This window comes from Muntiacus reevesi, chromosome 3 (assembly GCF_963930625.1).
Source record: "Muntiacus reevesi chromosome 3, mMunRee1.1, whole genome shotgun sequence".
NCBI lineage: Eukaryota > Metazoa > Chordata > Mammalia > Artiodactyla > Cervidae > Muntiacus > Muntiacus reevesi.
In genome coordinates this window covers 22,902,489-22,928,120 of record NC_089251.1, presented here as the reverse complement: position 1 = coordinate 22,928,120, position 25,632 = coordinate 22,902,489, and the positions used below count along the sequence as shown (strand labels likewise).

The window sequence follows — 25,632 nt, the reverse complement described above, 5'->3', positions numbered from 1 at the left end:
TATTCTTTGGAACACTGCATTTAAATGGGTATATCTTTCCTTTTCTCCTTTGCCTTTAGCTTCTCTTCTTTTCTCAGCTATTTGTAAGGCCTCCTCAAACAACCATTTTGCCTTTTTGCATTTCTTTTTCTTGGGGATGGTCTTGATCCCTGCCTCCTATAGAATGTCAGGAACCTCTGTCCATAGTTCTATAGGCACTCTGTCTGTCAGATCTAATCCCTTGAATCCATTTGTCACTTCCATTGTATAATTGTAAGGGATTTGATTTTAGGTCATACCTGAATGGTCTAGTGGTTTTCCCTAGTTTCTTCGATTTAAGTCTGAATTCGTTAATCAGGAGTTCATGATCTGAGGCACAGTCAACTCCCTGTCTTGTTTTTGCTGACTGTTTAGACTTCTCCATCTTTGGCTGCAAAGAACCTAATCAGTCTGATTTAGGAATTGACCATATGGTGATTTCCATGTGTAGAGTCGTCTCTTGTGTTGTTGGAAGAGGGTGTTTGCTGTGACCAGTGCATTCTCTTGGCAAAACACTGTTAGCATTTGCTCTGCTTCGTTTTGTACTTACTCCAAGGCCAAATTTGCCTGTTACTCCAAGTATCTCTTGACTTCCTAGTTTTACATTCCAGTCCCCTCTGGTGAAAAGGGTGTCTTTTCATCATGCTGTACTGTACATGTACTGGATTAGGAGACAGGAAATATTTGCTACCTATTAGCTCTGTGACCTCAAGACAAGTCATTCTTTTTGGGTCACATTTTGCTGGCACTGCACTGTACACAGACAGTAGATGGTGGTTTTAGCAAGCTGCTTAAGCACAAAAGATACTAGGTGGTGTTTAACAGCAGATCTGTGGTATGATTTTGATATCAGACATTATGGAAAGACCCACAGTGAAGGACAGCTGGCAGACAACAGTTAGTAGGATTCAGTGAGGGTGGGGTAGGGTTTGAAGACAAGACTTATTTTCCTGAGTGAACAAGTTTGAGCAATTGGAGTAGAAGGTGAGAATTTGGTTTCAGAACCTGTACAGTTCTGAAATCAGTATTCAAAGTAGACATGGAATAGATCAGATAGAGGGATGCTGAACATGTTATATTGTGCATTTGCAGTGAAGTTGCCTAAATCCATCCTGATGCTTAGTAGGGGGTTAGGATTTTAGATTATCATCATTGACATCAACTGTGGATTGAGGGAAGGCATCTGGGGCAGAGACATCCAAGAAATCCAAGATGAACAGAATTTTCAATAATCAACTGGTAAGATTTTTGTAGTAAGGAATGAAAGTGAAGTGAAAGTGTTAGTCGCTCAGTTGTGTCTGACTCTTAGCGACCTCACGGACTGTAGCCCGCAAGGCTCCTCTGTCCATCGGGTTCTCCAGGCAAGAATACTGGAGCGGGTAGCCATTTTCTTCTCCAGGGGATCTCCCCACCCCAGGAATTGAACCTAGTCTCCTGCATTGCAGGCGGAGTCTTTACCATCTGAGACACCAGGGAAGCTCAGTAAAGAATCAGTTCAGTTCAGTTGCTCAGTTGTGTCCGAATAGTTAAGAGCAGATTAAAATGAATTAAAATTGGGAACATTTCTGTGATCCTGAGAGAGGATTGCCTCCAATCTGTGAAGTAGTAGGTAATAGTTTTTGAGCCCTTATTTTGCCAGGCATGCTCTTAAGAACTTTTAACTTGGTGACATGTAATTATTCTCCCCCACTCACCCCCTTCCTTGCTGGTCTATGCCACAAGCCTGTGGGTGATTGGACAGGGTACATACAAGAACTTCTCACTCTATTATTTCAGATTCATGTCCTTGACTTTAAGGAGTTTTAAGCCACTAGATGGCAGATTGTTTCAACAATTACTAGACAGAAGCCCCTTCTTAATAAACTGTTTATAATTCTTCTTGGAGTCAATTCGTAGGGTCACGTTTAGCTCTCCCAGTGCATCGGAATCCCACCTGGTGTGGTACCTAGGGGCACACGGTCCGTTCCTCCCTCCCTTTCCTCGGAGGGGGCTGGCCACCCTCTTCTCACTGCTTCTTGCTCTGCCCTAGCCTCTCATTTAATTCACTCCGTGTGTTTTTTGGCTCCATCACTTACAGCTTATTTTTCTTGTCTGATACCGACATTCCTGCTTTGAGTTTTAGACTCTTAGAATGTCAGAGCTGGCAAAGAGTTTCATCCATCACTTGGCTCAGCCTGTTCATTTCTCAGGTGGGAGAACTGAAGCTGCGAGAGGTTAAGCCAAGGACGAGGACCCTGTGTCGGATTTATCTTCCCGCCCCAGCAGTTCTGTGCACAGAGCCGTTTTCTGAACGAAACCGACATGTAAATGCTTTGAAGGATTCAGACACAGTCTGTGTGTCCGAGTGGGTTAAGTTCAGTGATGGAGGCGTGCTTTAAATAGTGGTTACAGTTTAGAAATGAGAAGGTGATACGTGCTCAGGAAGCGAGCAGCATAAACCATCTCCTATTGTTAAGGACCCTTTCTAAGTTTCTGCCCTGCTTGCCTTTTACAGGCTGGGAACAGTCACGCACCATTTACAGACTCAGCTCTGTGCTCTTGTACCTTGTGTTCTTGGCTGAGGAGGCTCTTTATCTGATCTCTTTATCAGCCAGGAAACTGTTGAAGGGATAAACCTTTCTTTGGTGTTAACCCTGTGACCTTTCCTTGACCTCGTCTTCCATGCAGTTAATTGGTCCTTTAGGCTTGCTTTTGTGTCTAACTCAGGGGTCCCCACGGGCGTGGTCCAGGTTGGCTGGTTCTTTCCCCTGGAGTGGACGGTGCTTGTTGTCATTCTCGTGGGTGAATATATGTCCCGAGCCTCACCCCACGGTTGGTACCGATGCTTTGGGAGAGCTAAGCTCGCCACTGCAAGTTAATCTTGAGAATTAGAAGTGGTTTGTTAAAGTGAGCTCTTCATTTGTCTCACCCATTCCTGATTGCTTAACACATGGTTTGCATCTATAATTTTGATGGCATGAAGGAAACTAATATTACAGTTACTTTGGTGCAAAGATATTTGAACCTAATACATCTGATTCCTTGACCCATGATTTTCCTGTTTTCCACAAAATTTTGAGGTGTAAGATTATTGGGAAAGTTAATTCCTGTCTCCTACTCTCTCGTTTCAGTTAATGAGAAGGGGTTTTAACTCTTACACATAGTGTGCTTTAGTCTTCAGTATTTAATATGTGCTACAGAAATTTCGTATTGCTTTTTATCTTTATAGAATAATTAAAAAATAAGGGCTTGCTTCAAAATGTGATTCCTAAGATAAGTACTTAAGAACCTGATACTGTGTATTTAAGGAGGTTATGGGTTGTCATTGCAGGTAAATATTCTGGGTGGAGGAAATTATTGCAACAGAAAATAACATTACTGATATGGTCTTAATTTTTGCAAAAATCTAATGACCATTTCAATAGTAAATCACAGGATGCTTAAGATATAACTATTAATGTATAAATAGCTTCAGAATGCCACAAAGCAAATGATATGCTAATTTAATTTTCAGTATTTGACAAGACTTGTGGGTTGATGCTAAGTGTTAAAGCCAATTTACTGAATTTTTTTTTCTTCCTGAGCTTCATTAATTGGAAGAAAGTTATGTACATAATTTGGAATACTATATCTTGGCTTTCAAGTTAGAAACAGAGAAAAGTACAGGGGATGTGTTAATAAACACCTGAGAACCTACTATCCAGAATTAACAAATACTAAGTTTTTTTTTTTTTTTTTTTAACTAAAGGTGTGTGTATCTATGTGTATAGAAAGTGAAAGTGAAGGTCGCTCAGTCGTGTCCGACTCTTTGGGACCCTGTGGACTATATAGTCCATGGAATTCTCCAGGCCAGAATGCTGGAGTGGGTAGCCTTTCCCTTCTCCAGGGGATCTTCCCGACCCAGGGATCAAACCCAGGTCTCCTGCATTGCAGGTGGATTCTTTACCAGCTGAGCCACAAGGGAAGCCCATGTATGTATATAGATACACCCAAATACATAAATGAGAGACAGGAGTGCGAACAAGTTCCTACTTCCAGAGGCAGCCTGCTGTCATGGTTTGGTGTGCAGGCTTCCTTTTTATATATATATATATATATATTTTTAAAAAAAATATTTGGCTGTATCCATGTTAGTCACGACAAGTAGGATCTTCACTCCGTCATGTGGGATCTTTCTTTGCGGCGCATGGACTCTAGTTTGGCATGTGGCTCAGTACTCGTGGTGAGTGGGTTTAGTTGCTCTGCAGCTTGTGAGATCTTAGTTCCCTGACCGAGAATGGAGCCTGTGTTCCTTGCATTGCAGGGAAGATTCTTTAACCACCTGAACCACCAGGGAAATCTCTAGTATATATTTTTATATTTGTTCTTTTTATACTGTATACGTTTCCCTGAACAATTGACTGAATTTGCACTTATTCATCCCTTTTAAACATTTAAAATATTTCTAATTTTTCTGCATTATAAACAGTGTTGTATGAGGTATTCTTTTACCAAGAGATAAATATGCCTGTGTGAGAATTTCTCCAGAGTTATTTTAGAACACAATTTGGAGAATTGTTGGGGGGGGGGCACATTTTTAGATGTCATATCCTTCTCCAAAATGATTGCTACAGCCTTACTAGTAGTTTTAAAGAGTTACTGTGTCTCTATAAACATAGAGAGCGACTGGTGTAAATCTTTGTTGCTTTAATATGCATTCCTGGCTTTTGTATTTCTCTTTTTGTGACTTATTCTCTGTGCATTTTTCTTTGTGACTGGTTGTTGGAGATCTTTATGGATTCTGTCTGCTAAAACATATACTCTGTTAGTTTTATGTCTTATAAATAACTTTTCCTGGTGTGTGACTTGTCTTTGCACTTTACGGAGGGAAATTTTAGGTTTTAATATGGTCAGATTTGAAGGAGACCATCTTAATGACACTAGGGTGGGAAAGTGTTTGATGGGTCAGGATGCACAGTGCACAAGCGTGAAGAGAAAGGTTATCAGTGTGAATGAAGTTGACTGTTTTTACTTTAGTTATTTTAGTTAAATTTTTTTTTTTATGGCCAGGCTGCTCAGCATGTGGGATTTTAGTTCCCCAAGCAAGATTAAACCCATGCCCCTTTCAGGGAAGCGGAGTCCTAACCTCTGGACCAGGGAAGTCCGTAGTTGACTTTTTTTAGAACTCTACCCTCCCATGTAAATTTCGTTGAATATATTGTTTAGTTCCATTACATGTTTGTTCAGTTCCATAAGAAATTCTGTGTTTTTTTTTTTAATTTCTTTCAATTTGTAGACTAAGAAGAATTGGCATTTTTAAGGTGTGGGGAGTTTGTCAAAGAACATGGTGAAAGTGAAAGTGTTAGTCGCTCAGTCCGAATCTTTGTGACCCCATGGACTGTAGCCTGCCAGGTTCCTCTGTCCATGGGATTTCCCAGGCAAAAATACTGGAGTGGGTTGTCATTCCCTTCTCCAGGGGATCTTCCTGACCCAGGAATTGAACTCAGGTTTCCCTCATTGTAGGCAGTTCCTTACCATCTGAGCTACCAGGGAAGCCCAGAGAACATGGTATCTCTCTGTTTGTGACTTTGTATCTTTCAGGAACATTTTGAGATTTTCTTTCTGATGTTGTCCTTTACCAGATTCTCGCTTTAGTGTTGTCTGCTGCTCTGTTTATCAGTTTATGACTCCTCACCCCTGTTGCCAGGGCCCCCCACCCCCTGCCTCATCTTCTCATATCTTACCGCTGAAATCTAGGAAGAATGAGGAAGGGTGTGGAGAGGAGAGGGCTCTGTAGCATCTCTTTCTCTGTGCTACTTCAGGAGAAAGTTGGAGCTTTAAGTTTACTCACTCTGGAAACATTTATTGCATGTATGGTGCTGGGCCTTGCACTTCTTTCATTTCCATTGACTATTTTCAGGTAAGTTACATGCTTTCACTTCATTTTGGTTAGTGCTGCCCAGGACACCTGTTCTAGCACTGTAATCATGATGAAGAAGGTTTATTTGCTAAGTTAGGCATCAGTACCAACTTACTTTTTTTTTTTCTCCCCTTAATCACTAAGAGCTGAGCCCTCATCAACACTGAGTCCTGTAAAACAGTGAAGTGATGGAGCAAGTTAACGTCTTGACTTGGGGTTGATACCCCTTGGCACATATGACTGAAGATAAGTCTTCAGTAGATGTCACCTGGGTTATCCTCTTCAGATACGGGTGTTACCTTAATTCTGTGCTCCCAGCTGTTCCTTCTTTTCATGTGCCCTTAACTGGAGGGCGAGCTTTTTGAAGGCAGGGAGTGTACCTTGTTCATCCCTGGGTGATCTCTGTATCAGGGAGCTGCCAGTTACCTGCTTCTTGACCATGCTGATGAGATCGTCTCAGTCCCCCCTCCCTTTAAACACGAGCAAGCACACTTGGCTGCCTGCACTGGTGAACACACGCGCGGTCTCGTAGCTGCAGCATCAGTGTCCCAAAGCTGCCATCCATCTGGTGGAACAATACATGATCAGCTCCATCATTCCGCCTCCTTTCCACTCACTCTCCAGTCTGGCGCGAATGGCAGAAAGGCTGTTTGGAAGCAGTTATTGAATCTCTTTCATTTTTAATCAAGCTTATCTTATTGTAGCCAATTTGATCTGTGCGTGACCGTGTTTATCAGAATTCATAGGGAGGAAATGTCTTCTAGAATTAAGATCAGCAGATGAAGAATGAAACTGAAATCTCAGTTAGCTGTCCTTCTGTAGTCAGGTAATGTAAAGTTTTAGACATATATTTTAAAAGCTAAAAATGAGGTATGATATGTTACCTCCATGCTTACCTCCATGGTATAGTAGTGCAAACTAAATAATAATGTTTAACCCCTTGAAAAAAGTACTATGGTGTGTGTATGTGTCTCTCTCTATATATATATGGTCAGTACTGCTCACTGAGTAGAGAGAACTCATTTCCATTTTCAGGATCTGTTTTGTCCTGGCCTTTTAGAGGTTTGTTGAATTCTCAGATTGTGTTTTATTTTTGTTATAACAATAGGCTACTAATTTTTAAAGATATGTCTCTGTGAGAATTGCATGTTTTCTGTTTGAAAAAGCGCTGTGACTAGATTCAGAAATGTAAACATTCAAAGCTACCTGTTTTGTTTCTATTTGTTCAGAGAAGTTTTTCCTAACAAATTGACTTAAAAATAAAAGTTCCCTATGGAAAATTTGTCGCATGATCATAGAAGACTATATGACTCCCTCATGCCTGCTATTCAGGTTAACAGTGGACTTGTGGCCAGCATCACACCATCTGTGGCCTCAGCTGAGCCTCCACCCCCGAGCCTAGAGTATCATGAAGTCAGTCCTGGACAGTGTAGTGTTTTGTCTGAATCTTCCAGTGTGTATTTCTCAACAATAAGGACTCATAAAAACATCAACTTTCTGAAACCATTTTCATTTATGAAGACCTGGAGAAGGATGTGGCTTCTGTCTTCTGTTACTCCATCGCCTTATTGTTATTGGGGACAACGGTGTTTCCCTTCAGACACCAGAAGTTTTACTTGCAAACCTTTTTTGTGTTTTTTGACGCGTGACTGTGATGTCTTATATAGTGCCCTGCCAGATTTACTGCACATGACCTAACTTTAAAAATCATGACTGTTGGGTTCCGTTATCAGTTGGCTTAGTTTGTGTGTAGTGGTCTTTTAACTTGTACTGCTTGTTAGATTGCTTTGCCCTGTTGGTAAGTGGCCTCTAATTGCAGTGAAGTATAGCAACCAGTAAAGTGAACAAGTCGTGATGTGGGGCTGAGCTGCCGAGCAGTCTTACTTCAGTACAGTTACTACTGTCTAGTTGTGTCGCATCCACAGCATTCCTGGCTGTCATTTCTTCCCCCTAGCATCTGTAACTGAGCCCTCACGACCTCCAGTGCACCGCTGTAGTTAATATATACAGGTCTGGGAGGTGACATATCCGTTTATGTTTATTAAGTTATTTATTGAGGTATAGTTGCTTTCTCATGCTGTGTGGTTTCTGCTGACTTTGAAGTGAATCACATCTATGTATACGTATGTCCCCTCCCTCGTGGGCCTCCCTCCCACCACCACCGTCCCACCGTCTAGGTCCCCAAAGAGCGCAAGCTGAGCTGCCTGTGCTGTACAGCAGGCTGCTGTCAGCTGTCTCTTGTACACATGGTCGTGCATTTATGTCAGGGGTGTATCGGTTTATTTACGTTTATTGGTGTTGATACAGTTTCTCAGATACTCAATGACCCACCTGAAAACACTCCTTTTTACCTTTCCAAGTTCTCATCGTGGTTTCAGACGTTTCAGTCTGTCATTGAAGGTGAAATTCTAGTTGAGAAACCATCTGGTCTATTGGTTGTCTCCTCTAAAATATTTACCTTCTAATTTTATTTCGGTTTTCCTTGTGGAAGTGAGCATTTCCGCTCTCTTTGTTTTGATGTTTTCCTGTTCATATTTGTAATTTATCACTTCTCTTTACCTTTCTCTGTTTTAGACTTTTGCTGGTTGGTGGATGTGAAACTGCTGAAGTGGGCATATCAAAAGCTGCTAGCTGTGGACTGTCTGCCTGGAGAGTTCTTTCAGGATCACCATATTATAAGCCCGTTACTCATGGTGGCGACAGGGTCACTGCAGTAAGTCTCATTCATGGTATTTCATTTTGTTCATTTAGACCTTATCTAAAGGTCTCAGATAAGCCCTTTGTAAGATATATGGAGAAAGAAGCAATCTGCCTTAAATGAGGAAAGTGACTTAATACAAGTGAAATTTTAGGACTTCTATCAAATATCAAATTTATCTAAAGCATGCTTTATTTAACTTGGTCTCATTTTTAGTAAAAATATTTGCAGATATGAAGAAAAATGATTTAGCAGTACTGTTACTTGCACTTGCTTATTTAGACCTTGACATTTATTAAGTCCTTTGGTGCGCTGGCAGCAGTTCTGAGCACTTTCACAGGTTGTAGCTCATTTAACTCTCAGTAACCCTTTGAGATGGCACTGGCACCCCACTCCAGGACTCTTGCCTGGAAAACCCCATGGATGGTGGAGGGGCCTGGTAGGCTGCAGTCCATGGGGTCGCTAAGAGTCAGACACGACTGAGCGACTTCACTTTCACTTTTCACTTTCATGCATTGGAGAAGGAAATGGCAACCCTCTCCAGTGTTCTTGCCTGGAGAATCCCAGGGACAGCGGAGCCTCGTGGGCTGCCGTCTATGGGGTCGCACAGAGTCGGATACGACTGAAGCGATTTAGCAGCAGCAGCAGCAGCAGCAACCCTTTGAGATAGGTATTGTTAGTAGCCCAAGTCTGTTGATGGGGAAGGTGAAATTTAGCTGGGTCAGCCAGCTAGCAAGTGGCAGAATGAGAGTGCTAAATCTGGCAGGAGTTCCCTGTTCAAGTTCTTAACTGCTTTGGTTCTTCCATTTTGTTACATATTGATCGGGACTGTTTATCCACCTGTTCATTTATTCACTCTGTTATTGAGCTTCTGTTTTCTATCAGTCACTCCTTTCTGCTGCAGTTAATATAGGCTAGGCTCTGCTGTGATAATAAAAATTAGCCACATAAACAAATGAAGAATCCTGACATTTTTGTTACTTACCTCGTGAAAGCGTATCCCTTATTTGTGGCAAAGTCTGTTGTTGATACCATGACCTCCTGGATTCCAAGTGATGATTAAAGGATCTGTGGAGGCTGGTACTCTGAAGGGCCCACTGTCTCAGTTTAGGGCATTAGGTGGGGAAGCAGAGTAGTAAAAGGAGGGACTTATTGTCTCACACCAGAGCTGGCATCACTTCTGCTCACAGTTCACTGCCTGTAACTCATCATGTAGCTCCTGCTACCTTCAAAGGGTCTGGGAAGTAGTTTTCTGTGTCCAGAAAGGAGAGAAAAACTAGACGTTAGTGAATATTAATTGTTTCTACCATATTGACCCCTGGTGGCTCAGCTGGTAAAAAATCCACCTGCAATGCACCTGGATTCGACCCCTGGGTTGGAAAGATCCCCTGGAGGAGGGAACAGCTACTCACTCCAGTATTCTGGCCTGGAGAATCCCATGGACTGCATAGTCCTTGGGGTTGCAAAGAGTCAGACATGACTGAGCAACTTTCACTTTCACCATATTGGCCACTCTGTGGTTTGTATTTGTTTTTTTGTATAAACTGTATGATCATAATTATGGACCCTGTGCTTTGCATGTGGTGTGCATTTGTATTTTTCTAGTGAGGGAAGAAACCAAGAGATTGAAGTGAAACATAAGTGATGATTATTCCTATGAATGTATTTGTTCCAGTTTTTGTCTCAAAATGAATGTATTTGTTCTGTTACGTCTGTCTCAAAATAATGATATAAAAATAATCCTCTAAAACAATGGTTAAATGTTTCAAGGTTGAAGAGGAGCCAGGGAAGAAGTACTTTTGAAGAGAAATCTTTAGCAGTCATAGTAGGCCTCCATTTTTTGTTGTTGTTTGTTTGTTTAGTTTTTAGCATATGCTGACATATGTGATGGTGAATTTAGCCCAAAAAAGTAGTAAGTTTTTGTTTTTTTTTAATCAGGTCAATTTACTGGTTCAATATGGCACCAGACTTTAAAGCTGTTTATGTTTGTTGATCAGTTCATATAGTACTATGCTTTTTCTTCCATTCGTGATCATTCTGCTCACTCTGGTACCCATTTACTCTCTCTGCAGGATCCAGTAAGGAGTTCAGTTTGGGTCTTTATTAGCCACATTTCATAGATAAGGAGCCCAAGGCACTGGGAGATTTTAGCAACTAAAAAATAGGGCAGCGGGGATGGCACCGGTTCTCATAGTTCCTGTTTAGCGCTTTCCTCACATCCCGTGTGAAATTACATACATCTCATTGGCACCATCAAATTTATGCTGTGATGATTCTCCCATAATTTATTTAAAAAAAGAATGAGATACCAGTTGGATGTCATATTTCATATTTGTAATAATTTAGTCGTGTTCCTCCCTCTGATTTCACACTCGGCTTGTTGCTTATATGTGAGATGTATCAGAGCAGATCCTGAAAAAAGTTTGAACAGTTTTGTCTCTTGACTGTTAAGTCGGCAGCTTATTTTTTAAAAAATCTGTATTGAATTTGTTACAGTATTGCTTCTGTTGTGTGATTTGGTTTTTGGCCACAAGGCATGTGGGATCTTAACCCCCTCAACCAGGGGATTGAACCCCCTGCCTTGAAAGGTGAAATCCTAACCACTGGACTGCCAGGAAAGTCCCTGCAGCTTAGTTTTTATTTTTTTATTTTTTTTTAGCTGACTGTGCCATGAGGCTTCCTGAATTTTAATTTCTAACCAGGGATTGAACCCAGACCACGGCAATGAAAGCACTGAGTTCTAACCACTGGACCACCAGGGGTGCCCCTGCAGCTTATTTTGAAATGGTTCAGTCAAAAAATTTTTGAAAAGTGTACGTATGCATACAAAAAATGCAGTCATGGTGAAATGTTAATTGGTGAGCTCAGGTAAAAGGTATATTGGTATTTCATTGTGTAGTCATTTCACCTAACTATAAAATTTGTCAAAATGTTACAGGTTGAGGGAAAAACAGAAAGAATAGGTAAGTGTAGAGGATATAAGATGAGAAAAGTTGGCTAACTGTGAAGGGCTGTCTCAGTGGGGTGTCATCGAGTGTATTTATGACAGAGTCTGGGCCAGGGGAGGCACGAAGAACTGTCACGTACAAAGAAGCCTTTTTTTCACTGTGGCTTCTTTGAATTCTCTGTGCTTTCACTTTGCTCCTCCCTCAAGGATTGGAATCCGCTCTGCTATGCATGGTCCTTCCTTCTCTGGCCTGAAGCTTCAATATTGGAGTCTCTTAAAAGAAAATTGCTTGTGCACTGACAGAATAAGTGGGGGGAAATATTGAATTGCAAATTGAGGGCTCCGCTGTATGATAAACTTCTTGAAATGCTGCAAGAATATTTTAATTATGTTAGTGCCTTTTAAATGTGCCCTGCAGCTAAACTCGCAATCATTCTGGTAGCCTTCCCCTCCCTCAAAGTAATTTCAAGCTATAGGATTAGTTCCCCTTGTCAGGTGGCAGATATTGTTCGCATCGAACCGCTTATTGTTTGTTTAAGGCTGCTATTGTGTTGGGGTGGCTATTGACGGAAAAAGTGCTGCTGACACGCATATTCTAGTCTCTCTCAAGGCTGCTAGGTTGTAAAAGAGGCTATGCAAAATTCAATATATGCCTTGACCAACGTTTCCAAATTAATGTCGGTGTCACCTGTGTGAGAGTTTTATTTATTCATTTGTTCAACATCGATTCACTGCTGCAGGTATCAGAACATCAAGGGTTTGTTTACTGGACTGGAGGGTACGGCTGTGTGCGCAGATGTGGGCAAGAAGCTATAGCAGATACGGGGAGTCCAATCACTGGGGAGGGGAGGGGGGAGCCTGGGCTCAGGGGTCCGAAGGCTGGAGTTGGAATCCTCGCTCAGCACTTACTGCTCGTGCCTCATGGCTCTTGTCAGGTTCAAATGAGATGATAAACAGTAAAATGTTCTACAGTGTTCATTATTGTCTACTTGTATTTTTAAGGTGGAAAATTTGGAGAAGTGCATAAGAAAGGAACCACACTTTTTTTGTAGCTGCTGCTGCTGCCTCTTCAGTATGTGATTTGCTGTGGAAAGAATACAGGCTTTTTGACATCCTGTTTCTCTGAGAAAATAGAAGTAATCTGAATATTTTCATAAAGAGCCTCCATCGACATTTCGGCTTTGTATTTTTTCCTCTTGTTATTACTGATGAGCTGTGCTTGGACCAGCCAAGGCTAGCTGCTCTGTTTGTTCACTGGATTTCACACTCTTTCTTATTGAAGGATATTTTTTCAAATCATGAATCTTGCTGCCAGTTAGGTTTATCAGCAAGCAGTGTGCATTTATTTTTCCCATTGTAAAGCCTTTTTAGTTTAAGGTACTTAGACCCTACTAAATCCTGCCACCAGCCCGTTTCTTTCCTTTTCATGAGTCTTCTATACTTGATCAGTTTCCTCTTTTTCTGTTCTCTCTTGAATTTACCTGGATGGGGCTTTACCTCCATGATGTCACTGAAATTGTGTTACTGGTATCAGTGCCCTCCAATATTTTACTAGTTGATTGGTATTGTTTAGTTCTAATTACTTATACAAAAATCAGTTATTTGACTTTATTTTCCCCTTCCTGTCTCATTTCTTCTACTTTTCCTAGTTATTTCTATATTTTGTCAAAATACACAGTATTTATATGTTAGCTTCAGCTATTGTCCTCATTTTTCTTTAGTCATAGGTGTTCATTTATATATTTTAAAATGCCACTTTGGAGTTTTCCCAGTTACCTCTTGGTTGGATGAAATTATCCTTTGATAGTTGTTTGAAGAAGGGCTCATAGATGAAGAGTTTCTGAGGTTCTTGTGTGTTTGGAATTGTTTTTCATAGCCTGGATATTTGAAGGAAAACTTCCTTCATATATCAGTGCAGATGACACAAAGGATATGAGACCTTTGGTTTACTTGTTCTTTCATTGAACTTAAAAAATACTGCTCTATTGTTGGCTTTGCTTTGGGTGTGAAATTTGAAAAGTTGATGTGAGTTGGATTATCTTCCCTTTGTGTATTATTTGGCCATTTTGTTGGGAGGCTTTGAGGATTTCTGTATCTTTGCTTGGTAAAGAATCTGCCTGCAGTGCAGGAGACCCTTGTTTGACTCCTGGGGTGGGAAGATCCACTGGAAAAGGATAGGCTACCAGCTCCAGGGATTCCCTGGTGGCTTAGAGGTTAAAGCGTCTGCCTGCAATGCAGGAGACCTGGGTTCAATCCCTGGATTGGAAAGATCCCCTGGAGAAGGGAAAGTCTACCCATCACAGTATTCTGGCTTGTAGAATTCCATGGACTACATAGTCCATGGGGTCACAAAGAGTCAGACACGACTGAGCAACTTTCATTTTGGAATCTAATAGACTTCCTGGACTATTTCTTGGAGTTGATTTTTCTGGGTTAATATTTCCAGGTACCTGTTCATGCTTTCAGTGTATAGATCAGATCTGTTTTCATTGCTGAAAAGTTTTCGTGGACCGTGACTTTAGGCGGTGGTTTTATTTTTATTTATTTATTTTTTTTCTTTTTCTCTTTTCTCCATGTCTCCCCATTCACAATACAGACCAGGTAAAGGGCCTGCCTGGGCTGAGGTGAATATGGGGTGGATTTACTCTGCCTCATCTTTCTATACAGTCAGTGTAAGAACACAGCCTGTGGTAAGCATCGGGAGGCCTAGGCGGTGGTTTTAGATAGACCTTAGACCCCTATGCTAGCTTGTCTCATCTGTTCTTCTGGAGCCTGCAGTTAGTTTTTTCAGTCTGGTTTTGCTCACCACCAAGCTTGATGGTGGGCTTGGGTTGGGGTAGGTGGAATGTGGGAGTTGGCAAGAGCAGTGCAGATGACACATTGAGAGATTTCTCCTTCTGCCTACAATGATTTTGAAGTTTGGGTTATCTTTTATCTTCTTCAAATTTAGCTGAAATAAATTTCATGGAGATTTATTTTTCCCTTCTTGCATTTTCTTGCTTTTGGAGGAAATGTGGAGCTAGACCACCAGTAATGTCTTCAGTTACTCAAAAGTTCTGGTACGGACATTTTAACCTCAGCTCAAGCATGCTCCCCTCTTTGCCTTTTTCTTTTAAAGTGAAGTTCATGTAACACAAAATTGACCATTAAGTATTTTAAAGTGTACAGTTTAGTGGCATTTAGTACATTCAGTGTTGTGTAACCGCCACCACTGTCTAGATCCAGGGCATTTTCATCACCCCAAAGGGAAATGCCAAACCCATTAAATAGTCCCCTCTCTCCAGCTCCTGGCAATCACTAATCTGCTTTCTGGTTCCATAAATTTACCTATTCTGAAATTTTCATACTAACAGAGTCATACAGTATGAGATTTTATATCTGAAGTCTTTGATTTAGCAACATATTTTTGATGTTCATCCAAATTGTGGAATGCATCAGTACTTCATTCCTTTTTATGACTGAATAACATTCTGTTATATAGATATCCTCCATTCTTTAGCTAGTGGACATTTGAGTTGTTTGTACATTTTGCCTATTATTAATAGTGTCACTATGAACATTTGTGGCAAGTATTTGAACACCTGTTTTCAATTCTTTGGGGTATAAACTTGGGATGCAATCGCTGGGTCATATGATAATTCTGCTTAACCTTTTGAACAACTGCCAGACTCTTTCACAGTGGCTGTGCTATTTTATGTTCCCACCAGCAATGTACTGGTGTTTCGAGTTCTCTGTACTACTTCAGTTATACTTATTTTCCATTTCTAAAATATAGCTTTATCTCTTGCTTTTAAATCTAGAGACAAAAATAGTCTTGTTATATTATTTCAAATACTTGTTTCTAGATGATTTTATTCTGGTATTTTCCAAGAATAGGATCAATTTCTTCATGAATGAAGTTTCTATTGGCAACCTGGGACAGTCTCATTTGAGAAGAGCTGCTCATTAGATTCTAATTTGCATAGATTGTATTAGACTTATGTATATATTTAAAAAACATTTGATTATGACTTTATTTTGTAAGATTTGTCACTTGGGTGATTTTTTTCCCAAACAAAAACAAAATCTCACCAAGATTTCTGATATTTATTGATTTTCTTAACCATTTCTTAGAATACTAGATATGCTGTAGTTTTCATTGCATGATGAAAGGACTCTATACAATGAGGAAGTGTTCCATTGATCTTTAATTGTGTGATGTGTGTTTATTTTGTAGGCACCAAAGACACTGGGATTATTAAGGATGTTAAGTGGAAAGTTTTACAGTCGCCAGGGACAAGAACAGGTAATGCAGATTGGCTTAACCTTAGAGAACATTTTCACCAAAGTCCACTTAGGGACAAAGTTGAGTGAACCTTGAACATGATAGATTTTCACCTGAATTTGCTCTAAATTATACACTATGTGGGTGTATGCATTAATATGGATTCATGAAGCTGTTCACTGAAGATTTGTGTATTTTACTATGTATATCATTCTTATCTCAATAAGGAAAATTAAAAGAAAATTTCAAGAATGAACCTAGTCCTCTTGGGTCTGGGAATATAGCCCAAAGAAGTTTCCTGGAAGCATTATTTATCTTTGAATCTTCTTATTTTATCTTACTTGGGAATTTTGTGTCCTTGTCCAAAACATATACTTCTTCTTTGTTGATTTTAAAATATTCCTTCCCTTGCATGTTTGCAGTTTTCCAGTTAACTTTCTCTTTGGCCATTTCATGGAATTTGTCTTTATCTTGCAGATGAAGAACTATACGACAGACTAAATGCCTTGGCCTCTGCCTTGTACTTTATTCTTTCTAATTTACTGTGTTGCCTCTGTTCTTTCTGTGACCATATTAGTTCATGAGAGCATTGCTTTTTTGAGTCAGATTTCTAAACTACAGTGGGTTCAACTATCTACTGAACTCCTTGAGGGCAGGGATTTATGTTTGTTTTGTTTACTGCAGGTTCCCCAGAGTATATAACAGTGCCTGGCATGTACTATGTATTATTGAATATGTAATATTCAATAAATGTTGAGTATTGGAAGAGCAGTGCTTACAAATTCACCTTTTATTGAGCTGAGTTTTTTTTTTTCTTTAAGTGTATGTAATAATTTAGAACATTTTGAATGCATTTGCTAGAATTCAGTCCTTTGATTTGAATATAGCTTGTCCATTTGAAAGGTATAATAAAATTGGAAATCACTTGTTTTTGATTGTTCTGTATAGATGATAAACAGATGAAGAAAGTGAGACAATTTAGTCTTCATACAAAGATCTGATATTTAACATTGAAAACAGTCTCTTAGAATGGACAAATTGAAAAGTTTTATTGCAGCGTTTGAGAGAAGACACAGTTCCTGCTCCAAATATTGCTGCAAGTTGTATAAGACCTTAGTGTTTTTAATTAACACAAGATTAAATGGACATTTATGCTAATGATTTAATGTAAGTGAGAAACAGAAGTTAAAATAATGTTTACATTATTTCAGTAACGTTTTGTTAGTATCACATTGCTGCACAAAAGAATCAGTGAAGTAAGAGGAAAACATCTTTTAAAGAATTTTAGGGAGCAGTTTAAGATGGGGAGGGGTAAATAGGAGGATAGACAGTGAAGTTAATTAAAAGGGCCATAAGTGAATTATTAATGTAAGAAGACAGTTTACTGTGCAAAAATGTCTTTGTAAATCCTCTTAAGATGCTTCAGCCCAGTGATTCTCACTTACCAAGTAATTAGTTTGCTAGACCACCTTTGAGATTAAAACCTCATGGAGTAAACTGAAGCAGGTGGTAAGTGATAGTCACTGTTTTTCTTTTCCTCACCTTTATTGAGAGATAATTGACAAATGAAATTGTAAGATAGTTAAATTGATTTGATACAGGCACATATACATTATGAGAAGATTTTCTGCCACTGACTTAATTAATACATGTATCACCTCACATATTTACTTTTTGTGCCTCTGTTACACTTAAATCCTACCCTCAACAAATTTCAGTGATAGAATACAGTGTTATCACCTGTAGTTATCAGTGTTGTACATTAGGTGCTCAGACTTTATTCATCTTATAACTGAAGATTATACAGCTTTATCAGCCTCTGCCTTTGCTCCAGTCCCGAGCCCCTGGTAGACAAACACTATTCTACTCACTGTATTCATGATTTTGACTTATTATTTTTGACTTATGATTTTCTTTATAGATTCTGTGTATAAGTGATACAACAGTGTTCGTCTTTTTTTAATCTGGCTTATTTCACTTAGCAAAATGGAGTCCAGTCTCATTCATGTTTTTTTCCAAATGACAGGATTTCCTTCCTTTAAAAAAGATGAATAATACTCCATGTTGAATAAAGATTAATATAATTAATTCTTCATATATTAATTTATGTATAAAAAGGGATCTGCTTTTATCCTTCTGCATGTGGCTGTCCAGTTTTTCCAGTATCATATACTGATGAGACTGTTTTCCCCATTGTGTATTCTTGGCTCTTTTATTTTAAGTTAATGGACTGTATATGCCTGAGTTTAGTTCTGGCCTGTCTGTTCTGTTCCATTGCCCTGTGTATCTCTTTTTATGTCAGTTTCATATGTGTTTAATTACTATTTGCAATGTAGTTTAAACCTGGATGTATGATGCCTCTAGTTTTGTTCTTCTTTCTCAGGATTGTTTTGACTCCTTGGGTCTTTTGTGGTACCGTACAAATTTCAGGATTGTTTTTTTCTATTTCTGTAAATAATGCCTTCGTAATTTTGACAGAGATGCATTGAATCTGTAGATCACTTTGGGTAGTATGGACATTTTAACAATAGTAATTTTTTCAGTCCATGAACATGGAATTTCTTTAATTTGTGCCTTCTTCAGTTTCTTTCATTAATGTCTTATGGCTTTCAGTGTATATGCCTCTCATGTTTAAATTTATTCCTAAGTATTTTACTGTTTTTGATGTTGTTAATGCGATTGTTTTCTTAATTTTTCTTACTGATAGAAATTGTCTTACTGTATAGAAACTGTACGTTGATTTCTGTATCCTGCAATTATGAATTTATTTATTCTAACAGGTTTTTAGTAGTCTTTAGGGTTTTCTATTTATAATACCATGTGATCTGCAAACTGAGCCAGTGTTACTTCTTCTTTTCTGAATTCTATGTCTTTTAATTCTTTCTCTTGCCTAATTGCTCTGGCTGGGACTTTTTTTATACCACGTTGGATAAAAGTGACAAGAGTGGGCACCCTTGTTACTCATCTTGAGCTTTCTGCTTTTCCCTGCTAAGTTACATATTCTTGACCGACATTCCAGTTGTTGAAATGATGATTAAAATGAAAATGACATTGATAGTTGAGGAATGTGAAAGAAATTCACTGATATATTTTAACCAAAGTGAAAATTAGTTACCCCTAAATTTTATTGCCTTTACCACTACTTAAGTTAGATGGAGGAGAAGAGAACAAAATTGTTATTCACGTAACCTGAGATATCTTAATATAATAGGCGGGGTTTGAATGTTGAGGTTAACTTTTATTGTGGTGTTTATTTGGTGTACGGTTGGTTGAAAAGCCATTTCCTCCTATTTCCAAAGCACATACTCTTGAATTCTCTTTCTTGCCAACCAACAGACTTTCCAGTTTCTGAATACTGCAGACTCTGCTCAGGTTTCTGAGTACTGCACACTCTGAATTCAGCATGGGTTTTCTAACTGTGCCTTTACATCTTGTGTCGCAGTTACTGACAGGATAATAAATTATTTTCTGGTTCAGAAATACCCTGCATGCTGTAGATACTCAGAAAACTTTCTACAAATAAAAAGCAGAGTTTATACTTTAGAAGGAAATCACCGTGTTTCTAAAGTAATAAAGGTGACTTATCTATCTTTGGCTGGCTACAATTCAGTTCCTACTAATAACCGTGTCTTCTTACTGTGCATGTTTATGGAGGTTAAACAGATAATTTGATACTTGAAAGAAACGAACATTTAATGTGTATGTGTGTAATGCCTGAGATTTGCTTTAAAATCTTCCAGGGGACAGAAGTCCCCAGTGGCATTGTGGTGATTGGGGAATGGCACGTGTGACAAGCTTGAAATGTTGATATGTTTGTTTAAGATGGTTATTAGGCCCATGGCTATTTATTATGATGCAGTTTCAGCTTTAGTGTGTGTGAGTGCAAATTTCTGCAACAAAATGCTTGTGGAAGGGGATGGTACTTTTGCAGTGTGGATGCCATGGTATCAAAGGAAACTAAGGGCATCCAGAAAAAAAAGCCAGTGGGGACATTTTAGTGAATATATTTATTGCTTAAGTGTGCAGGAAGGATGGAAGGGAGGGAGGGATGAACACAAAAGGATGTTTAACATATTCGTTCATTATTTCCCTGGTCGTAATGCTGCTGTTAAATTATTCACATTATTCAGTGTACATTTTTTGGCTTAGTTTTTTTTTTTTTTGGTGTGTGTATGTGTGTTTTTATAAACTTCCTACTTGCTTTCAAAGCACTTAAAAATAATGTATTTATTTTAATTGGAGGCTAATTACTTTACAGTATTGTAGTGGTTTTTGCCATACATTGACATTAATTAGCCATGGATATACATGTGTTCCCCATCCTGAACCACCCCCCATCCCCGCCCCCTCCCTCCCTCAAAGCACTTTTAGTGGAGTTGTTTGATAGAGTTCCTGCATGTTACCATACAGAGCACAGTTAGCACGTGACTAATTGTTCAGGTGCTCAAGCAATAAAGTATACTTGATCATAGTTTCTACTGAGGAGCATGCCTGTCACTATTAGGAAGGCTGTGGCCCAGGTGAGGGCAGTGATCGTGGTGCCCTCCGGGCGTGTGGAGGGGAAGGGGAGACTCCGCGTGGTTCCGGTGCTGCTCTTTATACAGAAGGATGATCTTGGGCAAGTGTTGTCACATTTCAGGTCTTCAGTTTCTGCATCTGTCAACTCTGAAGCTTGGGTGGAAAGTTCTTTTCTTTAACACAGATCAGTGCTTCAGAGCCCGTCTTGTGCAGAACCATGGAGCTAGTTGACATAGAGTTGTGAGAGGAAGATGCCAGGTCCTTCATCTCCTTGTTGGGGCTTTTCTGGTGGCTCACACGGTAAAGAGCCTGCCTCCAGTGCTGGAGACCTGGGTTTGGATTGGGAGGAATTCTCCTAGACAAGGAAATGGCAACCCACTCCAGTATTCTTGCCTGGAAAATCCCATGAATGGAGCCTGGTGGGCTACAGTCCATGGGGTCGCAAAGAGTTGGACACAACTGAGCAACTTCACTTTCACTTTCATCCTCTACTTATTGTTCCATCTCCATCACAGAGGAAGAGATGTGATATATGCAGATTTTTGCTTGATGTGCTTTTTGCTTTGGTCGTTCTCCTTCTCAGGCATTTGTATTTTAATCTCTTACATTTAATTATGGCATTCTGGAATAGATCTGTTATATCCCATTAAGGTGATTTTAGTCCTCAGTGAGGAGATTAGAGTATGCTAATCTTGTCTGTTCACTCATTCAGCAATGTCCCTCACTTCCAGAAATTGCTCTCCTTGTTTTTGATGGCTAGTGTGCCTAGTTGTTTTAGACTCGAGGACTTAAACTCTGTCTGCAGAGGCCAGGTAGATAATAATGGTGAATCAAGTCGGTTGTAAATTCTGTTTTTTTTGGTATAGTCATTGTTACTTTTCAGTTCTGCAGCTTTCAGCCTTAATCTTGGGGCCATAATAGAAAATAATGGGGGTTTTGGCTAGCTGGACAGCTCATGACCCTTCTAAGAGGGTAAATACTACCTGGTTCCAGCTGATTATGCCCTTTGGGCCCTGTATTGCCAGCTTTTCTAAATGTGCAGGAGAAATATGGTTGTGGAATACCATTTTCGGGTCTGTTTTATTTTTTGTGGGGAGACTACCTTAGAGCCTGTTCTTAATAAATGCTTGAATGGGAAATAGGTCTTCAGTTAGTATTTCTTAAATTCTTCCAGTTCTGTTGTAGTTGTTTGGTAGGTAACATCTCTGCTGGGGATGGTTTCTCTTGTGGTAATTGAGCAAACCTGGTGTCCTCTTGGGAAAGGACTGAGATTATGTGGACAAGTAGAACTCGGAAGGCTAGTCTTCCTCTGTGTAACCCAGGATTGGCCATGTAACATCAGTATATTACAAAGTGTTTCTGTGTTGTGGCAACACTTAGATTCCTTAAATCAAATAATTTGCTGGCAGATCTGAAAAATCTTACCCATCTAATTTGTTTCTTAAATTAAGGCTTGCATTTTCCTCTAGTCGATCTTTTATTCCCTTTGAACCCTTCTCCCCTCCACCTCTTCCTCTGCTTCTCATTCACAGCATGAATTTGTGGCTTGTCCATGGTGTAGAATGTTCCAGGCATTGTGTTCATATAGAATCTTGTAAAAATTATGAAATTCAAGAAATGCATAATTTTCTCAACATCAACGCATAAGATACTGAGAACACATAGTAATCTATGTGTGATACAGAGGAATGTTTTTATAATGCTCACTTATGTGGATTTTACCTTATATGTAAATCATAGCACTATAAAGGAGATTGAAAAAACACCTTTGGGCAGGCGTCTTGTTTTCTGTTTTCTGGAGCACCTTTATAATTTTACGAAGCTGTCCTAGTCCTTAGTTATGCGAGATCGCTTATGACAAGGCAACCCTGAAGAATGATGCTAATTTCTGGAAGTTATTTCTATTGGCTACAAGTCCCTTGCTCTGACGTTACTGTAATATAATTGTTGTCTAGGATGGGATCTTCAAGATGAGCCTCTCTCCAGATGGGACCCTCCTTGCAGCCATTCACTTCTCAGGAAAGCTAAGCATCTGGGCCATCCCGTCTCTGAAGCAGCAAGGGGAGTGGACTCAACACGAGCAGGTGTGTCTCTCGATTATGATTATTCCTAGAATGATTCTCTCGTGAGGGTGAGTACTGACAATACAGATTTCATTTTTGTGATATTTTACGTTTATTTAAAATGTAGCTCACAGCTTTTATTTATTCTGATCATTCCTAAGCTGTCCTTTGTTTAAAATATTATCACAGTAGCAGGATAAATGAGGAACAGAGTAGCACTCCTTGCTGATACTGATCTGTAGAACAGGACACTGTATCCTGAGTGTCCTCTGTCCACTGAACTCTGCATGTCCCCTGCCTCCTCATTCCCCAAATACAGAATGGAGATGTTAATTTTTCAGCAAAATTAGCTAATTTTTAGCAAAATTAGCTAAAGATTCAAGAGGTCGTTTTCTTCAGAAGAGTTCCTCTTCTTTCCAGATCTTGTAGTTCCAGTAATCCTGGGCTTCCTTCAGGTTGAAGGGAGTTCTCTTTACTCTTAAGGCAGTTAGAGAAGATACAGAGAAAGATAGAACTGTTGAGCTTTTTAGTGTCTGGAAATGACAGGGTTTGAGAGGTAAACAATTGAGTTGTTTAGGAACAGATAGAATCAACATCTATTGTAATCGAAAATCAGCATGAGCAGGTGAGGTCTGCTTGTCTAATGCCATGTGTTGTGATAGAATGAAGATTTAAGAAAAATCCTTTCAGGTGCATGCAGCTAATGTTATAAATGGTTTAATCCTCTGAGGATCATTTTGTCTGTCGGTACTGTGAGTGTTGATTCTCCTTCCCTTGTATCTGCATGCCCCTTTCCTAGAGGAATATCCGGCTATCAGCTTCGGTGATAGTTTTGTGATTCTGGATAGAAATATATCCCCTGAAAGATATGAATGGATCAAGGTCTTTCTATTAGCATTCTTTTGAATTTTATTTCATCAGAATGCACCATTAAAAGAACTGTTAATGAGCAAACAGCATTTTGTATTTCTCAGACGAGAGGAAAAGAGAAAGGGCCTCTACATTTTCGTACTCTTTCACAGACTTTTTTTTTTTTTTGCTGTTTTTTTCTCTTAGGAACAATTTTAGGAAGATTTTTTTCCTTTCCTAATTCCTCATCGTGTTGAATTTAATTTGATCTCCACATCTCAGCCACTCTCAGTGGATCTAAATTTGCTCTAAATAGAAGAGATCTTCCTCAGTTTTCAACCTCAATCATCAAATACAGGGACATTCTTTCTGTCTGTTGTGAAATGAGAGCTAAGTTGACTTGTATCTTGTCTCTAGAAGTGAAGTGGATCAGCTCCTAAAACTTTATTTAATATGTTCATGTGGGCTCATCAGATAATTGATCCAGCAAGTACCATACATTTTTCATGGTTATCAATGTACAGTGATGAAATATTTACCTTTCATTATTGGAATAGACCCTGACATTTTATTTTATGTGGGAAATTTTACATTTGGGCGAACTTTTTCTTTAAAGGTGAACACTGATTATTAAAGTCATTTATAATAGAAACATTGATCGAGTTCTGAAGCACACTTCATATTTCATCTTTTGAGTATCCTGGAATGTCATACATATTGAATAAGCACTATTTAAAAAAATTCATTAGTATGCTCTTTTTTTAAAAAAAATTCTGGATACTTTTTTTGCTTGCAGAGATCAGTTGCATCTGTTGTAGTCCTTATTGGCACACATTTGACTTTTTAACTGGTTAGACATTTTAATCCTTATTTGCCAATCAATTTCATTATAATTTATTACACTTCAGCTCGTGAATGTTATTCATTAACATTTTATAATGATTCTCTTAACACAAAAATTGTTTAAGAATCTTAACTCAGGAGTGAGTAAATTTAAATGTCTCAGTGGTTTGGAACAGGTCATCAGAAAAATAATGTGAAAAGAAACGAAGGGACCTCAGAAATGGCCACAAGGATCCATGGGAGGGGTGAGTTCAGGCCAGGAATTCGCCTATGGTGTTGTCTTAGGGAGAGTCTTTTGAACAGAAATACCCCGAGAGTTTAGAAGGCAGTTCGTCAGGAATTGCTGAAGCCAGTTTTTGTGTTGTACCTCTGAGTTTCCACCTCACCCCTGTAGTACTGATTCAATGCTCCTCATACGCCTGCAGACAAGATGGTACAATGATACAGCTCCTCAAGCTAGTTGTACCTTTTATTATAATTTACACATTTGGGGGGTTTGTGTATCAGTTTCTTTTTATTTGCTTGATATAAATTATCTCCTTTGAATGCCTGAGTAAACTGGAAGAAAGAGGATTTAGGACTCACAAAACTGAAACCCACGGACCCTAGTTGCCATCACCAGGGACATTTTCACGCAGTGGAGTCCTTTGCTGAAGGGTCCGTGGCTTAGTGGTGCCCCTGGACCTGATCCCACTTTGGGTGCCATTCTCACTGCTGCTGCGCACACCCTCTTTCCAGAGTGCAGCCCCTCGCAGACTGGGGGCTGCCAGCGCCTCCCTCGACTGCTGCTGCTCCGCGCCTGGAAGGACTAGCTGAACAGGACTGAGTCTGCCCTCTGAGACCCTGCTTCACAGTAAATTCCTGTCCAAAGTTGAGAATAGGGAGGGCATTTGCCTCATCCATTCTGAGGTTGTGGTTGGAATACTGTACAGGCGCCTCTATTTACCTGTCATCTTTTCTGGCCTGGTCATTATGCCATTTATACATGCTCCCTGAACTCTCCTCTCCTGCTCCCTATTTTTGTCTAACCCTTTTCTGTTTTACTTTCTGAAACTTCATTCCATCAATAAACAGGTTGCTAGGAGGCTTCAGCATTTTTACAGAGCGTTCTGAAATAAATGTATCCGGTTTACAGAACTCAGTAGGATTGAGGTACAGGCATGCAGTAGTCTTGTAGCTTTTATAAAATGAACTCTAATTATACGTATTAAATAATAACCTCTATTTACTGAGCACTTATTTTGCCTTAGGGTTTCTCAGCAAGTAAGCAGTAGACCTGAGGTTTGGTTTCATGACTCTCTGGCTCTGATGTCCATGCTCTTTCCATGACCATGTGAGAAAATAAATATATTTTTTAAAAGGTGGAAAAAACCCTATTGGTTAAGCTTTTTATCAGGCTTTATTTATTTGATCTTTAAAAGAAAAGAGACAAATTATTTTTCTCAGTGAACTTAATACAGATTTCTTCAGCCTTCTCAGATATGTTGAACTCTAGAGCTGTTAATAGTGTGTACCATATACTAGAATAAGTAATTAAGAAAGTCTCTCACTGAT

The 25,632-nt window shown here is 39.4% G+C and overlaps 1 protein-coding gene and 1 non-coding gene across 2 annotated transcripts in view; one reads left to right on the top strand and one right to left on the bottom strand.

The window, feature by feature from the left end:
* Positions 1–25,632, top strand: part of NBAS (NBAS subunit of NRZ tethering complex) — a 312,486-nt gene that overhangs the window by 40,286 nt on the left and 246,568 nt on the right. Inside the window, exons 10-12 of the mRNA XM_065928602.1 lie at positions 8,471–8,609; positions 15,758–15,826; positions 22,279–22,407. Of these exons, the coding sequence (XP_065784674.1) occupies positions 8,471–8,609; positions 15,758–15,826; positions 22,279–22,407 (337 nt within the window). The remainder of the gene's footprint in view (positions 1–8,470; positions 8,610–15,757; positions 15,827–22,278; positions 22,408–25,632) is intronic.
* On the bottom strand, positions 14,113–14,248 carry LOC136165842 (small nucleolar RNA SNORA51). The gene has a single exon (XR_010662809.1). It is a non-coding gene; the product is annotated as a small nucleolar RNA SNORA51 (small nucleolar RNA).